General features: G+C 32.1%; 1 protein-coding gene across 4 annotated transcripts in view; it reads left to right on the top strand.

The window, feature by feature from the left end:
* Positions 1–10,908, top strand: part of LOC127712073 (GATOR complex protein Iml1-like) — a 111,549-nt gene extending 100,641 nt beyond the window's left edge. For all 4 annotated transcript variants that reach the window (XM_052218270.1, XM_052218267.1, XM_052218268.1 and 1 more), the window contains 4 exons: positions 2,558–2,721; positions 5,944–6,112; positions 7,326–7,386; positions 9,289–10,908. In XM_052218270.1, coding sequence (XP_052074230.1) covers positions 2,558–2,721; positions 5,944–6,112; positions 7,326–7,386; positions 9,289–9,748 — 854 coding nt within the window. In that variant the 3' untranslated portion in view covers positions 9,749–10,908. The remainder of the gene's footprint in view (positions 1–2,557; positions 2,722–5,943; positions 6,113–7,325; positions 7,387–9,288) is intronic.
* The last annotated feature ends 8,423 nt before the right edge of the window (positions 10,909–19,331 follow it).

The following is a 19,331-nucleotide window of genomic DNA, read 5'->3' as shown; positions in this document are numbered from 1 at the left end:
CCTGGGGCCTCACATTTCCTAAATTGTTTCCCTGTTTCTAGCAATATGGAATATTTGGTACATATTTAGGATAGAACACACTATTGTAAGTTTTATTGAGGTCTTTTTGTAATTCTAGCTTGTACTTTTTATGCCGCAGTCACAAAAAAGCACATTTAGGTGTTACGGCTTACTTTTGGGTTATCGACAGGACAAAAAAACCCAACCAAAAATATTTAAGAAGGATCAATGAGTTGCAATGACTGCGAAGAGTAAATATAAGCACTTCTAAACAATTTAAATTACAAATAGGCATATATTATGAATTTATTTTTAATTCAGGGCTTTAAGTAAACAATACATACTGTAAACTGTGAATTTATGGTGACTCATCATAGTTTAGGCCCAGGATTTTCTCAATCTTCATGAAATATTTATAAAACTTCATATTTGAGTTAAATTCTTTAAAATCTCTGAGATAAACAAGATTTTGTCAAATTCTGTATGTTCTAATTTTTAACCCTATATAGGTTGCAATTCTGTAAATATAGACAATGCAATTTCCCATAGGAACTCCCTTTGCAGCTAAAACTGTGACACTTTTACTATGAAGTTTCGTGAAAAATAATATCCTAGAACGGAAAGTTTATATGCACTACTATTTTATTCAAAGGTCAAAATATAGGGCTGTGCGGCATATTTTCAACATTTATATGCCCTGAACATTAAAGAGTTTAAACTTATACTAAAATTCTATACTACCCTAACCTCCATTTTTGGACCTCCTAAGAATTAAAATTTAGGCACTACCATGTTTTTCTATACTGGTTACATTCCCAAGTGATGTCTCTACGATATGAAACACAGAGATCATAAATGGGAACCAGTACGTTAACAAATTAACATATCTATGAATATTATATATCTCCCCAAAAGAGGCATGGTTTGAGAAACAGCTGTATTTACAAAGTGCAACCTATAGGCAACCATACAGCCTTCAGCAATGATAAAAACTCATACCTTATAGCCGGCTATAAAAGGCCCTGACATTGAAATTATAAACAATTCAATTGAAAAAACATTATGTAAATTATTCAACCCTACATACAGAAATATGTTAATTTTATCATTTATTTCATTATCTTAGTTGATTAAGGTTTAGATGTAGACTTTATATTCAGCAAACACACAATTAATGCACAGATTTAAGGCAGTTTTTTACATGTAAAACACTAACTCTAGTATGCTTAGATAAAATAACTACAAATATTATGCTGTTGTTGTGTTTGGTGAAGGTAGACATGCTTTTGATATTGATAATTGTCTTGTTTACATTTATATAAGGCAATATTTATACCATGGGATACCCTCATTCATGTTTTTCTACAGAGTCATTTACTAACTTCTGATAAGATACACTCTGGATCTTCCATTTTAATCTCAAAAAAATATCGGCACAAGACATGCCTATCTTGTGCTGTTGGTGCAACTGTTTATAATAACTTTGGTGTAACTGTTTATTATAACTAGGATGTCAACTTGGTGAACAATTACTAATCCAGTACTCGTTGGTTTTATTGAGCCATACCTGAGTACTCGCTCGGGAATATATCTACAACACGGAAACACAAAAATTTGTATTTTACATTCTGTGGTTTGTTGTTCAGTGGATGAAAAACCATCTTCATAAGTAATTACACACCATAATTAATAGCTCATTACCTACAAGTACTAATTAAGTAAAAAACAGTAATCTAATCAATATAATTTAATGAAAACCTATTTAAAAATTATAACAAGGAAAAACCATATCAAACAATAGTATTTGGTAATTGTTAAGAAAACAAATTTAATGTTTACATAGGTGTAAGGATTAGAAGTTTAACTATTCACTGAGGGTCACCAGAGGATGCAACAAATTTATTTTATTTGAAACATTTTCTTGTCAACTATTATTGGGGACATTCGGTTTCATAACTTTGTAAATTACAGTCTTGCAGACGAAACTATTTGCTCTGACAGTACTAATGTCACGGAATGACTAAGACATGTTTAGTTTAAAGTGTTAGCCTAGGTATAGCTTACGTATTTTTGGAGGCATTTTAAATGACAATTTAGCACAAGCGTTTGAAACAAAATGTATTTTATTTACCAGTATGATTAATCAGTGATGCCTATTTAATTTTCCGAAAGAGGTTCTCAAGAAGATATATTTTACATAAAGAAGATTAGTCCAGTATCGTTTTGGTATTCGATACTCAGTACTACCGAGCGATACTCGAGTACTCGTTGACATCCCTTATTATAACGTTCGTGCAACTGTTTATTATAAGGTGTCTTCAAACCAAAAGCAATGGTATCAAAACATTACAAAATATTTTTTGGCGTTCAAATAATTTTGCTGAGAGAGATGAAACAGCTTTGTTCAGGTATATTTTATGATCGATTTAAGCAAATTTAGTTTCAACACCTGAAAATTTATAGCTTTTAAGAAATGTACAATAGAATTGGCCTTTTGCAAGAAATTGGTCAACACATGAATGGTTTCCACTTTGAATAAAACAATTTACTTTTACAGCTACCTTGACTCACAAATATGTAAGTGTGGATGTAGATTTTAATGGAAGAAGTGATCGACCAGAATGGGCCACAGCAAGGTACCATGCATACTATAGCCCTCATTGTGCCTGGGAGCTGGAACTACAGTGGGTGGTTGCTACTGGCAGTATACTTGCTGAACTGGTAAACAATATTTTTGCATATCATTATTATACGACCTCAAAAATTTTTGTGGTCGTATATTGGTATGACGTTGGCGTCATAGTTGTCCGAAGACATAAGGAATTAGGGGCCAAAAATAAGCATTTTTGTAACTTCCAGACAATAACTTGTGTGTTAGTGTATGGATCTCTCTGACATTGTACCACAAGGTTACATATCACAAAGGGAATGCTGGGATTGATTTTGGGGGTAATTGCCTCAAAATTTTAGGAATTAGGGGCCAAAAAAGGGGCAAAAAACATGCATTTTTCTAGTTTCAGAACAATAACTTGTGTGTAAGTGTATGGATCTTTCTGAAATTGTACTACAAGGTTCCATATCACAAAGGGAAAGCTGGAATTGAGTTTGGGGGTATTTGGCACTAAATATTAGGAATTAGGGGCCAAAAAGGGACAAAAAACAAGCCTTTTTCTAGTTTCAGGACAATAACTTGTGTGTAAGTGTATGGATCTTTAGGAAATTGTACTACAAGGTTCCGTATCACAAAGGGAAAGCTGGGTTTGAGTTTGGGGGTAATTGCCCTAAACGTTTGGGAATTTGGGGCCTAAAAGGGGCCAAAAAACAAGCATTTTTACAGTTTCCAGACAATAACTTGTGTTCAAGTGTATGGATCTCTCTGAAATTGTACTGCAAGGTACCATACCACAAAGGGAAGGCTGGGATTGAGTTTGGGGATGATGATTCATAAGGGATTTCAAAAATTTGGGGTGGGGGGGGGGGGTTCCTTTTTTTTTCTTTAAAATTTTCCATTTTAAGTTGGTTATTTTTTATTTATATATAATTTAATTTTGGATGTAACGCGTCTTCCGATTGGCTGACGTTGTTTTGTTTATCAGCACAGTCATAGACATAATTTTGTCATGTGACCTTGACGTCATCAACGTTTTTTCATGAATTACTCCGGTTTAAAATGGAATTAAGAATTAAATTATAAGAAATGACTGTAATATTTTTTCTGTCTATTCGAAATAACATAAAAACTGTGGTGCACACTTTAAAATAACCCGCTATGCGGGTTATTCAGTGTGCACCACATTTTTGATGTTATTTCTTCATAGACAGAAAAAATATTACAGTCATTCCTTAAATAAAAGCAAATAATTTTGATATGCTGAATTTAACCGTGTATTTAGATTCTTAATTTTTGGTCCCGTTTTCAAATTGGTCTACATTAAGGTCCAAAGGGTCCAAAATTAAACTTAGTTTGATTTTAACAAAAATTGAATTCTTGGGGTTCTTTGATATGCTGAATCTAACCGTGTATGTATTTAGATTTTGGATATTGGACCATAATAGGTAAATTAAAAAATTTTAAGTTCTTAGACCACATTCATTCTGTGTCAGAAACCTATGCTGTGTCAAATATTTAATCACAATCCAAATTCAGAGCTGTATCAAGCTTGAATGTTGTGTCTATACTTGCCCCAACTGTTCAGGGTTCGACCTCTGCGGTCGTATCAAGCTGCGCCCAGCGGAGCATTTTATTTTATTAGATATTAACTCACATGAGTTATCCCATCTCATGGAGAAGAAAAAAACTTGCGTCTTGTTTGCACATACAGAGAGTATAAAGTGGTTAGTATTACTAACCAGACAAAGTTAACATTGAAAAACTCATTTTTGCTGTCAATCAAACTAGTGAATAATTACAATTTAATAGCAGAATCTAAGATTACTAGTTGGCTATTTACAGGTATGAGCTATTTATTGCATTTTGGAAATAATTAAGCAAAAGAATAATTCTTAATAACAGTTTCATTACTGGAATAAAGGGATAATATTTTTATACCCTAGCTTTAAAAAAGGGGGGGTATACTGTTTTACCTCTGTCCGTCCATCCGTCAGTCATTCCATCCGCAGTGTTCCACTTTTTATACGCCGGTTTACGGGACGTATTATGGTATACCGTTGTCCATCGTCAACATGTCGGACATTAACTCAAAAACGCTTTAACCAATTTGCATAAAACTTTGGTGAATTGTTTATATCTATTGACGTGAGCTCCCTTTCGTTTTTTATAAATTTTAGATTTTACGTTTCCCAGTTATGGGGTTTTATTCATTTAAAAAAGGGGGATTTACCAGTTTTTGGACAATAACTCAAGAATGCTTTCACCAACTTGCAAGAAATTGTGGTGAATTGTTTATATCTATTGACTTGAGCTCCTTTTTGATTTTTATATATTTTAGATTTAACGTTTCCAAGTTACATGGTTTTATTCATAAAAAAAAGGGGGATTTTCCAGTTTTTGGACAAAAAATCAAAATTGCTTTCAGCAGTTCGTATGAAACTTTGGTGAATTGTTTATATCTATTGATGTAAGCTCCATTTAGAATTTTATAAATTTTACATTTTACATTTCTGAGTTATTGGGTTTTATTCATTAAAAAAAGGAGGATTTTCCAGTTTTCGGACAATATCTCAAAAATGCTGTCAGCAATTCTCATGAAACTTTGGTGAATTGTTTATATCTATTGATGTAAGCTCCCTTTACATTTTCATAAATTTCTAATATGACATTGAGAATAAATTGAACTTTATTTGTTTATAGTCTGACAACAGATTTACTAAATATTGCGCAACAGCACAGTGTATTGCACAACAGCAAGAAATCTTTAATTGAATATAAATTCAATTCATATAACCAATTTCAAGTTCTTTGACTACATTTATTTAGAAACCTATAATATGTCAAATATTTAATACAATCCAAATTCAGACCTGTATCAAGGTTGAATATTGTGTCCATTTTTGTCCCAACTGTTCAGGGTTGGACCTCTGGGGGCGTATCCAGCTGCGCTTAGCGAAAGCAGTTTATTTCAAAGTTTCATTATACAAGTTAGTTTGAACATGATAATTTTATAAACATCATTATGATAGGAAAGTTTGAATGAAATAAATATGCTTCAAAATATATATAATAAAAGGGTAATAAAAAATTAAAAAAAACCACTTTATAAATTTCATGCGTCCGAAGAGCTTTCTGGATTTACCTTCATCAGGAATGCTCCAAAGCCAAATATTTGAAAGCCTAGAATGTATAAGAAATGAAACAGTATAAGGAAATAGTCCTCATGGCAATGTTAGGTAAGATTTTCAAGACACAGTTTTGTGCCATAAGTTAATTATGTACAACTTGAAAATTCTGTATAGTTCTATAGATACATTGTTATCTTGTTACAGGTATCAACTTGGTATAGAAAAGCAAGACCTTGTGGTTTTCAGTTCCTGCCTGTTCCTGTTGATCCATTTGCCTTGCCCACAGCACCTGATTCAGATCCTTTGAGAGGACCAATATTCTTACCCTTAAATATTGCTTGCATGTCTAATGGGGGTAAAGGTATTTTCCATGGTAAGAAATTAAATTCAGTGTTTATATAATCTAAATGCAAACAGTCTTAAGCTTTTACATATTAATTATTATTTGAAAGCATTTATAACAACAACACTTTAGGGGTTGCTGCAGTAAAAAGTAAAATCACAAAAATACTGAACTTCGAGGAAAATTCAAAAAGGAAAGTCCCCAATCAAATGGCAAAATAAAAAAACCAAAAAAAAAACCACATCAAACGAATGGATAACAACTGTCATATTCCTGACTTGGTACAGGCATTTTCTTATGTAATTTAATGAGATCGACATGTTTCTGTGCCTAGGGCATTATAAAATCAAAATCAAAATTTGGCCACAAAAAATTTATTCAGCTCTCCAAACATTTCAAATGAAAATGAGAAAATAATAGAATAGAAATATACCAGTTGGGTTTGAATATCATCGCAAATCCAGTTTAGCTGACCAGGTATACATATTAAGTCATTTCCAAAGCAAAAATGCCGTTATTCTTTATATCTGTGCCAAGTTTGGTATCTAATCAGCAGTTTCTTTATGTTTTCTGTCTTATTAAAAAGTAAAATAACAAAAAAACTGACCTCCAAGGAAAATTCAAAAAGACTCTATAACAAATTTAGATCTTTAGTCATTGTATATGAGTTGCTCAGAAATTTAATTTTCTCTTAACATTAAATTTTTATTAACATTTTACAATGTGTCTATGCTTTGGGTCAATAATATTTATTGACAAGTCACATCTCCTTTTATGCATATCATCATTTTTAATGCAAGGGTTCTCAGTTTACAACTAATAATTAGGGCCCTGCCTAGTGGTAGGTTGCCCTATAGTGATCAGACCGCCCGTCCGTCCGTAACAAATTGTGTCCACTCTATATCTAGAGAACCGTTATAATTTCATACTTTATACTTGACATTTATATTAACCAACACCAGAGGGTGTGTCATAATGTTTGCACAACTTCCTAGGTCAAAGTTCAAGGTCAGTGGGGCCCACAAAGATGGCTCTTATCTCAATGATGTCTAGTTTATTGGATAGATCTTATAGGCATCTTCTAGGACATTACTAAAATAGAGAATCTATCAGAGTACTGGTTGAATAATAAGTTTACAAGGATGAATGTTCTTTACAGTTTAGAACCTTGCAGCGATTATTGTAAACAATGGATTACCTATCAGATGATTTATAACTCTCTTCTCTGTATTTATATTTTTAGGCTATGATCAGGATATAAAGACACAAAAGTTGAAACACTTCCAACAGTCTATTATTAAAAGGTAATTTTGCAACTCTTACAATTTCAGATATTTAGTTTTTGTCTCGCCTTGACAGAGTCAAAAAGCGAGACATAGGTGTGCTGTTTCAGGCGTCGGCGGGGACGGCGGCGGCATCAACAATGTATTAGTTTGTGATTATGTCTAGTTCATGGTGAATCAGTAGTGGTAGGTCAATGATATTTGGTATGCAGTTGTATTAGCATTGGCACATCTCATTACCATGGAGATTATTTGGCCCCGCCCCCTCAGTCAAGGTCTATTGACTTTGAAACTTTTCATAGTTTACATATATTAGTTTGTGATTAGGTCAATTTATGGGGAACCACTAGTGGATGGTCAATGATATTTGGTATGCAGTTGTATAAGCATTGGCATATCTCATTTCCATGGAGATTATTTGGCTCTGCCCACTTTAAATAGTCCTGGTCTATAGACTTTGAAAATTTTGCTAAGTTAACATATATTAGTTTGTGATTAGGTCAGTTCAAGGGGAACCATTAGTGGTAGGCCAATATTAATTGGTGTTCAGTTGTTTAAGCATTAGCACATCTCATTTCCATGGAGAATATTTGGCCCTGCCCCCTCAGTCATGGTCTATTGACTTTGAAACTTTTGCTTAGTTTGCATGTATTAGTTTGTGATTAGATCAGTTTAAGATGAACTGCTAATATTAAGTCAATGATATTTGGTATGCAAATGTATTGACATTTGCAAGTATCGTTTCCATGGAGATTATATAGCCCACCCCTGATCATGGTTCATTGACTTTGAAACTTTTACATAGTTTACAAGTTAATGTTTGTGTTTTGGTTTGTTTAAAGGGAACGACTTATAATAAGTCAATGGTATTTGGTATGCAGTTGTATTAGCATTGGCACATCTCATTCCATGGAGATTGTTTAGCAATGTACCTTCAGTCATGGTTCATCGACTTTGAATATTTGCATAACTTACATGTTAAAGTATTGCTATTTTAATTTCAACATTTGCATTATCAAAATTACAAAAAGGTGAGACATATCTCTGTGATAACAGTTTATTATTCTGCATGAAAAATTTCGGGAACTATAGTCATTGCTTTGTCCATTTTGAAACCACCACAATTAGGTAAAAACCAACAGCCCAAGGAATAAAAAAAAAATATCGATAACCCACCATCCTCAGATTATTTTGAAAAGGTCTTAAATTTCTGTAGCTCTCTTTTAAAAGATACAAATGAAAATGAAGACATAAAATGTAGCATTGTGTGTTAGTTCAATAACATGACATTAAAAATCAAAATTTTCACAACTTGTAAAATTTTGAATTAATGTGTAGCAAATCTTGGAAGTTAGACATTAATCAAGGACCATCAGAAAAATAATGTAAGATTAACATATTACATAAGTACACTGTGACTATGGCAACAGATTCTTTATAATTTTGTATCAAAAGATTCTCTACTATTCCTTAATAGTTTTATTGTATTTATTCATTTGTAATTATAAACTAATACCATAAAACATCTATCTAACCTTAATGAACACATAATTTATTGCGTTTACATATATACATTTTATTTACTTAATTTTATGATTGACTAATTGATTGCTTTGCCAAATGTCCCATCAGTGCCAAGAAAAATCGTTTTGCATGAGCCCCTTACATATATTTAAGCAGGCAAGTTAATTTAAGAGATAAGTTAAAACTGTTGTTTAAGACAATATTATATTTACTTACATAAAGATAAAACTCAAATTCTTAAATCAAATAATGAAATCTTAGAACTGTCTCTCAGGGAAGAAAAATTGTACAGTTCCAATGTTATTTTTCTCTTTTTGAAAAATAAATACTGTTCAAACTAAATGTTTAAGATACTTTGATTACATGATCATAAACTTTTATTGCTATATATGATTTCAGATATGGTTTCATGCCTTTTTCGGTGATGGCTAAACCCTCAGGATACCCTCCTAGTCCCAATCCATCCTCATCCTCGTCCTCACCTAGTCAGAATGAGGAACAATATGTACACTGCTCCGGAGGAATGTTTGTATTAATAGAGGACAGTCAAACAACCTCACCTACAATGAAGGAGGCCCCGTTTGTGTACGGTCACAAGAAAAAATCAGCATCACAGTTACGGAAAGATTATATAGCGCGTCAAACAAGTCGCACAAATCAACATGATGATCAACATTGGAATAAAATTGGGTTTTTGTGGTCATGGAATTATATGTTGTCTAAGAAGTGGCGGACATCACACACAGGAGATGAACATTTCCAGGACAAAATGTTGGCAGATTTCCGTGAGTTTTGTTCCAACAAAGATGACAGATTGAAAGAATACTGGCATGATTATAAATTAGATAATCCTGTGTGATGATCAATTTTCATAAATTAACAGGACAAAAGTTACAGACATTTGTTGGTGCATTATGTACATTTGAAATACATATCATTTCAAAAGATTGCTTATCCACCAAAAAAATTCTTAATAAGCTGTTAAAATACATTTTGATATGATGTGGATTTATTTTTATTATGTGGATACTTAAAGCAGTTTGAAATACATGTAGGTTTACAGGAAACATAGTTTCGTTTTTAAATTAGAAATAGGGACTCATACAATTTCTTTTTGTTGAAAGTTTAATTAGTAAAAAGGTGGATTATTAGAAAATTTGTTTATTTCTTCCATATGTGCAAGATATCTCAGGGTCAGCTTAGACAAGACGAACAAAACTTATTTATCAAATTAGATTTTACAAATTATAATGAAAACACATTCATGATTTAATATTCTGAAACCAGTTTTTGAGAAGTCTTGTATATAAAGATAATACCAATTTATTGTTAATTTCAATAAATTGGCAGTTATTTTTCTGTCAGGTTTTCAAACCTCCATATTGATATTTGTCTCACCTCCCAGCTGTTTTGGTTGAAAATTTACCAAACAAATTACTTTCCATTATATTCTCATGATATTCTATCTTACTTTTTCAAGTTGAACTAAAATTCTCAAGAAATTCTGGCAAGCAATATTCAGATAAATAAAATAAGTAATGAACAACATTGCAAGAAGCTTCAACAGTCGACAATCGTTATTGGGTTTACAAGTGCATGTTAGATTTTAAAGAACAAACAAAAGCTCAGTCAAATAGTTATGGATGTTAGTGAATTCAGAGACTTTTTATTCCTCAGGTGGGAAATTATACCTACTCGTAAGGGTTATTATGGTCTTCTGAGGGAGACATCCAATCTTGTTAAAATAAATGAGGTTTAACTCAATATCTGGAAAATTGGCACATTCATATTAATTTTTTTTTTTTTTTCACATTCCTGCTTCATTGAAATAGTGGTTGTTTTTAATATGGAAAACATTTAAACTCGTATATGTGAATAATTATGTTTTCGGCAAGTGCAATTGTTTTAATGTTATTTGTTGAGTGATAACAAGATATGTTTATGATTAAATGTAAAAATGTTTGGCTTTTATGCTTTGTTGAAATTGTTGTCTTTCATGAATAAATAAATAGAATTTTGTTTTATATTTCTTTTGCTTTACTTAAGAAAAGTTGGTGTGGTCACCAAAATTAGTTGTTTCTTTCCTGTCAATGCAGTATCAGATGTGTTTTATCATTTATTTGAAGAGAATAACTCTAGTAAAAAAAAATCATTGTTAGGTATCAGCTGTTAGGTATGTATTTTAAATATCACACAATAAGGAGAAATTACCCCAAATTGTTTGCATTGATATTACATAACATAATAATTATCTTTAAACCATTGTGGTGACGTCAGCCTATTCATTTACCGTGGATTCTTTTTCTAGAATCAACGCTTCCTAAATCTGCCGCTGAAATGGACTCACCAAATTATTTTCAATTGTTTCCTTTGTGTGTCTAATTTCATTAAGTTTGAATTGGCTAATTTACTGATTTCTGTTCACTAATGGAATTAATTTAAAAACTTACCTTTAATCTTTGTAATTTGTATATGCCTTCACTGGGAATCGAACCCTTCCGAGAACTCTGTTATGAATGACTGACATCAACACATCGACGAAACCTCTCGGCTACCAATGGGTTACAACTTAAATGTCTATTTTATATATATAAATAAACATCGGACACACAGGGGTTGTACCTTTATATATACACAATGGACAGTCGTATAATATAAGTTGGTAGCCGCGAGGTTAGCATGCTTAAAATCAACGAGTTAAAAGATAGGGATTTGTCGGTTTAGGTTCGAATCCCTGTATTATCTCTGTTGTCCCAATTCTGTTTTTTTTCTAATTTTCATGTTATAGTGGATACTTTTGTAATAATAGCGAGTTTTACCGTTTATTTTTTGGATTATTATTGGCTATTTCACATGTTTGAAACAAAAATGATTACATTCTATTTGTCAATTTTGTTGTAAAAATATAGTATGATTTCATCTGTTTTACTACATAATTTTACAAATGTTTGTTCGCAAATTCCTTTGCGAGAAAATCCTAATGTGCCTAGAGTGCTAGAAATTTCGGTAATATTCTTATTATATATACTTTATATATGCTCTTTGGTCGGGTTGTTGTCTCTCTGACACATTCCCCATTTCCATTCTCAATTTTATTAGAAATAAGTTCAAATATGTCTTATTTTGTAAAAACAGATAATATTCAGATGCCTGATAATATAAAGATCTTTAAAGGTAGAAGTGTTATATTTGTATTTTTCTAACCAATTAATTGTGATCTGAGATTTATCAATGCATCGTTGGACACGATAACATGGTTATTTAAACTCACTTACAATACCTTCTAATTAAGAAAAGGCTTTAATTTTGAAAACAAATTAACACAATAGTTTAAGTTATAGATACAATGGATAAGCGTAGATTCATGAAAAACAAACCATTCGCCCTCCGGGCTCATGGTTTCTTTTTCAAGAATCCACGCTTATCCATTGTATCTATATAACTGAATTACCTTTTGATCCTTCAGATAAAATTCAAGTTTGCAGTAGTAAAAGGTTTCAAACAAATAAGTTTTTAAGGTAATAAGCAACCCTTCCTTCCAACACAAAGGAAGCACAAACAATAACATGACAAGAAGAAAACCATAAAAGAAATTCTACAAAAACTTTATATTAAGCATCAAAACTTTACCAAAAAAAGCAGCTTGTCCATCTTGAACAAAACTACAGGTCAGCATTTGGTGATGTCATGCTAGGGGAAAAGTGGATGGATTGTGGCTATGACAAGTGAAACATATCTTAATCTTTGTATGAATATTTCATTTCACCAAATTGATTCAAAGTTTGGTGACTTAGTTAATCACTTCTGTCTTAATGAACTTGAAATGTAGACTAACATATATTACAGGTAGGTGTTCTTATTTGTTATTGAAGTACTGTACTTCAATACCATGGTCTAGTTAATTAAAAGTTGGCATTCCCTGGTACATCAAACCTTACAGACATCTAGTAAGGGGTTAATATCAATTTGTATCATTATTTTGACGAATATCTTTTTTTGTTCCCTTTATTGTCCTTTTCTTTGAATAATTTGACGTTATGGAATCTAAAAGACTACATAAGGTAATAACATGAATGGTAAACCAGAATGAACATAATGATACACCATTTGTGTAATTGCATTGTTTGTGAAGATATAACCATGAGTTCTTTAGATATGTAATGACTAGTTGCCAACTATTCTATGATTGGACTTATTTTCCATTATGGCCAGGTGCTTTCCACACATCTTTTTCTATTTGATTCTTGATATTATTTTTTACTTCGATTGATTTCTCTAATATTCTTGGAGATGACATGATCTGCAATCTCAATATTATGTTGGGTTTTTTTTCTGACAGATGTTAAGTTGGCTTAATATTTAACATTCATTTTATTTTTAATAAGCATGGCCCAATGTATTCCTTCTCATTCTTCAATATTCAATTTTGATTCTAAAGTCCAAATTTCACAAAATTCAATATTTCGATTTCAACATTCAATATTCCATTATCAACATTCAAATTTATATCTTTAAACATTCAACATTCACCTTTCAAAATTTTCAATACAGGAATTTCAACATTCATTATATTAAATTTTCCACAATCGATTACAGTGATTGTATTTTGAGTTGTTCACATTTTAATTCAATGAAAAAGTAGCTCTTTATTCAACATTAAAAATCATTTTTCCTAATTCTCATTAAATATTTATAAGCATGACCCAATGTCTTTTTGCTTCAATTTTCACAACATTCAACATTTTATTTCAATACAAATACAACATTCGATGTCAATATTCATTAGATTTTCAACATTCGATTTTCAACATCCCACTTTCGATTTCAATATTCAATGTTTCTTTATCTCTATAGTTATTAAGATTTTAATTCATTAAAAAAGAGGGGGAAATTCTTCAGGTTGTAAACATTTCCTTATGTTCCGTTTATCTCAATATTTTTAATGTTCGTCTATCTTGTTAGAATTCATTCTTCCTTATCATATTTTCTAGAAAGTTGTTCTCAATGTTCTGTTTCAGTCTAACATTTGGTTCTAAGGGGGACCTTATCAGCGATTCTGTTGATTTCTGAACATGTGAAAGCAAGACTATGCGTCATTTACTAGTGCAATAGTTTTTCGTAATTCTCCATTTAGGCAGAGACATATGTGTATATATGTCTCTGATTTAAGCATGAACAAAATTCTCCAAAATGGTCATGACTTATATCAATGTACTTTGAAAAATATCAGTAGTAAACATTACTACATACTCAGCTCAAGTTATGATGTGACAATATATTTATAATGTTTGATTGCTTCAGATTGCCAACCTGTCGATCTAGATGTTTTCCTTTGACACGCGGTTAGGACATTCACAACCTACAGTTGTCTAGTCTTAAGACATTCAGCAGGTAAGTGATCACAATGTGACAGGCGATGTTTATGTGTTCTAAATATTTTTTAGATCTTGTAATAACATCACAGAAAGGCTGTTATAGATACATGCAGTTTACTAAAGAATTGCCATAAGATCATGAAAATATATTGACATCAGTAAAAAAAAACAATGAGTAAAGCATCTCATTTGTTTCTAACATGACTTTTGATACTCTCTAAGGCAATAACTTAAATTACAAAGCTAAATTTTAATCCGGCTTCAAGTTTCGAAATATTTGAGAAAGAATGGGTTTAGCTGGTGTACGTTTTTGCTTAATTACGGGAATTATATATATATATATATATATATGAAAAACACGGTTGTACAATATGATTCATTTCATATTAATTATGTGGAAAGTTATGTTGCTGTTGTTTTGCAACCATGACGATGCTACAAACAGCTCGTCAGATCAAACTTTGCCAGATAATCGAAACAGTTTTAGATTATTTACATACAATAAATCGTCAAAGATGCCAGGCTTATAATTAAGTAGACGCAAGTTTCGTCTACATTAACAGTGGCGTTCAATTCAAAACAATTTAAGGGCCAAAAAAATCTAATCAAAACTAACAACTTGAAATACTAGTAACACAAACCAAAAACAATAATCTGAAATCCTGAGATTCAAAATAGGCAGAAAATTGCCCTCATAAACATCAATCACAATAAGCCACTCCGGCAAGAAATGAATTCCAGTCAGACGTTTAAAGATGTCAAAGATGACGGTATTGTATATTAATGCATGATTGGTTAATATTTTTACACGAATTTCTTTTATATCACCAGACGACTGTTATATGTCTTTATTTACATTGATGCTTGCCCATTATGAGATAGTTTGTTGATCACTTGAAGCCTACGTCCATTTGCCAGGATTAGCTAGGTTGTTGTATATATTCTTCTAGTCTCGGGAATCCTTCAATGTATCTGAACTGACAAGATGCAGTAACTGTTTGCGCATCGTAGCTTATGTACCTTTGTTTACCATTTATGCGGCCCAAATAATAGTTATAACATAAAAAGGGGGGAATTTTTTATTAGAACTATTTTAAGAGGGATATATATTGATTTACCTGAAAATGCTGAGAACAGATGGAGTGAGCTGTTCCCTGAATGTGTCGACTTTGGTGGTGGCTGCTGTTTATGGTGATAAAGAGGGGCCTCGGTGGCCGAGTGGTCAAGTAGTTACTACTGTAATCACTAGCCAGTCAACACTGAGGTTGTGAGTTCGAACCCCGCTCGTGCGGGTGCACTCGACTCCAATCTTCATTGACTAGGATTGTCAGTTTTCCTATGGAAGGTCGGTGGCTTTCTCCGGGCACTCCGGCTTCCTCCACCAATAAAATCTGGCCGCCACGAAATAGCCCAAAAGCGGTGCTTAAAAGTGGCGTTAAAACACCAAAAATCAAAATTCAAATGGTGATAAAGAATCCCTTTGATTATGGTGTATGGGGAAAATGTTAACTTATATAATCTTTTATAGATAAAATTTGAATGTTATTAAGATAAAAGATCAGAATTCTACACTGTGTATGGATAGGATTGCAGAAATGCTATAAACATTTTTTTTAAAACATTACTAGCCTTGTATGTAATCTTCTTTCACATAATATGACCAGATTATTTCTATTATTTTTGAAACACTACTGATATGGCATATTTGAATCTTTTTTTTTTAACCATCTCAATTCTTTTTTGAAGTCTGTTCAACATAGTGAGGCTTCCAAACTCAGCATGAATAGACACAAAAAGTCGAATTAGCGAGTACGGCTGGTTATTAATGTTGCCAATTATATATTTTATGTATTATTATACAATGTATATATATTGAGCCTTTTCTGATTGTAATAATTGCGTATGTGCTAGTAAATATTATCTATTGTCTATTCCTGAGATGGATTTTGTCATTATTTTTTTGTCCTTTTTGGTCATATAGCTCTTTAACTGTTTCAGTTCTTTTACATCCTTGCCTTTCAAAATATTCGGCTTTGAGCGTTCCTGATGAAGTTAAATACAGAAAAGCACCATTTCGGACACATAAGTTTATATACTGTTATTTTTATTTTTATAGCACTACTGCACTTGGTCGATCCCGCTGCTGGTAGACTATCAGTCCCCGTATCATCAGTTTAGTAGGTACTGACATAATTTATAACATTACTTTTCCAAATTGTCCGTTTATAAATTGTTAAATTATTAAGAAACGAAGGTTCCTACTCACTCAGGTAAAGTTGACCTTAGATGGATTTGGCTATTACCCAAACAAAAAAAGTGAGGAACAAATCATGGTAACAAATGATAACCAAATCATATGATTTCTTTATGATTTGAAAGTGATAAAATGTCACATGCAAATGAGCTAACAACAACAAATCACAAACAAATTGCTTCCAATTCATAAGCAAATCATAAACAAATTGTCAAGAAATTGTATTGAAATCATTAAAAAAATCAGAGGATATTGCTTTCCTACTTTAAGCAAATCACAAACTATAAAGAAATTGTTAACAAATCTTTAACAAATCAGAATGAAATCATATTCCTACCTCAAGCAAATCGCAAACAAATTGTTTTCAAATTATGAAGAAATTATAAACAAATCGTTATCAAATATTTAACAAATCAGAAGTAAATCATATTCCTACATTAAGCAAATCACAAGTAAATCGTCAATTAATTGACATCATCATCGATTCACAGATTAAATCATTTACATCTGGATCAAAAATCTGTTCTGCCCCTGAGACCCCCAAACTTTGAAGTGCACTTGTCTTTATTTTACCTTAGCTACTCCTCTGATTGTTAAGGGATTATTATTTCGGGTTGTCATGAGGGAGCAATTGTTCCCTCTGTGAAAAGTTTCTCTCACTTTTCCAGAATTTAAATCTAACGAGATTTGACAACATGGGCAACCACGTTTACTAGAAGGATGTCGAATACTAGTAGGCGGTTTACTAGAAGGATGTCGAATACTAGTAGGCGGTTTACTAGAAGGATGTCGAATACTAGTAGGCGATGGGTCTTAGTCTGGGTCCAAATCTGCTACAGCTCTATACCTGACCAGTCAACATCATGAAAAATTTAAACATAAAACTTGCCAGTGCATATTGTCTGCTGACTCGGGAAGCTACTCTTTAACTCTTTAATTGCTCGTCTCGTTCTGTTTACATGTCTTTTACACTTTTTTTTTTTAATTTATCCAGACAGTACACATAACGAGATATTGAAATGCACAGTTTCCGAATATAAAAGTTTAACACCTTTGACATGTTTGAATAGTTGACTTACAATTGAATTCCTAAAACAATAAGTTAATGACTAAGATACTTACCACTGTCATCATTGATAGTATATCTTACTCTTCGTCTTGCAACTTTCTTTGTTCAGTTAATGTAGAACAGTATTTGAAATTTGAAATTGGCCTCAACCGGAAGTCAGAGATAATGACAAACCCAGAAAATCTGAATGCAATAACATTGTTTTCATTGTAGCAAATCATCAATGAATCACACCATGATAGCTAACAAAGTTAGCAAATCATTTTCAAATCATTTTCTATGATATTCCAAGTAAACAAGTCATAACGAAATCACACAATTTTAGCGAATAAAGTTAACAAATCTTTTTGAAATCATTTCATACGATATTCTAAGTAAACAAATCATAAACAAATCACACAAAAACAGAAACAAATTGCTAACAAATCATACATTTGAAAGAAATCACAAAGAAATCAGTTTTGGGAATTTGGCGAATTCTGATTTGTTTATAATTTCTTTAATGAATCGCAAGCAAATGGTACTAACAAATTGCAGAATTACGATTTGAAAGAGATTTGGATACGATTTGAAAGCAATTTGTTCATTTATTTTTCTGTTTGGGATATATTTTTAGGTCCTTTTCGGTCACATATAGCTCTTCAACTGTTTCGGTTCTTTAACGCCCTTGGCTTTCAAAATATTCGGCTTTGAGCGTTCCTGATGAAAGCAAATCCAGAAAAGCGCTAATTCGGACACATCATGAAAATTTACATAATGTTATATTAATTTTTATAGCACTAGGTCGATACTGCTGCTAGCGCTGGATGTACTATCAGTCATCGAGCATATCATCAGTCACGTAGGTAATGACATAATTTATAACATAACTTTCCCAAATTGTCCGTTTATTAATTTATAAATTATAATATATATAAGAAACAAAGCTCCAACTCCTTCAGTCAAATTTGAACTTATATGGATTTGGCTATATTACTTTTTAGGTTCCTTTTGGTCATATAGCTCTTCGATTGTCTTAAACATCATTCATTGGCTTTCAAAATCTTCGGCTAAGAGGATTCCTGGTGAAAGTAAAATCCAGATAAGCGCTTCGGACGCATAAAATTTATATAGTTTATTTTCATTTTTTTTTTAGAATCCTATCGATACATTTCCATTACCTATGATGTTCTCTGTATGCTTTGGCCATTTAAAGTTTGCTTGTATTGTAATGGCTAGATATTTAGCTGAAGAAATATTGTCTATGTATTATAATAAGGTTATTTTGTGTTATTGTAATGACTATGCATTTGTGTGGATGTGTCTCTCGTCTGACTGCTGCATTAAGATCGGACTGCAGAGCTTCACAGCCATGGTGAGGTCTTGTATATGATACTATCATCTGCAAAAATTCGTAGTTTACTAGATGTCATATATCCTGGTATAGGTCATTTGTTATTTAAGTTCGCTCAATATTATATTCCATCAATATAAATATAGATAATGTATTCACTCCGAGATGAAATGTAGACAAACACAAGCGGTCTTTATTGAGAGTGATCAGTTCAATTCTGTGTTTACATCTTCAAAGACGGGATACCACCAACGTAATTAGTTGAATCTGAGAAAGATAATGGGGTTATAAAAGACAGTAATAACATTCAACCAACATATTTCAGATTAGATCAAAGAGGGAAGAAAGATACCAGAGGGACAGTCAAACTCATAGATCGAAAACAAACTGACAACGCCATGGCCAAAAATA

Source organism: Mytilus californianus, unplaced genomic scaffold, assembly GCF_021869535.1.
Source record: "Mytilus californianus isolate M0D057914Y unplaced genomic scaffold, xbMytCali1.0.p SCAF_8, whole genome shotgun sequence".
Classification (NCBI taxonomy): domain Eukaryota; kingdom Metazoa; phylum Mollusca; class Bivalvia; order Mytilida; family Mytilidae; genus Mytilus; species Mytilus californianus.
The sequence above is the reverse complement of the archived record's forward strand: the minus strand, read 5'-3'. Positions and strand labels throughout refer to the sequence as shown.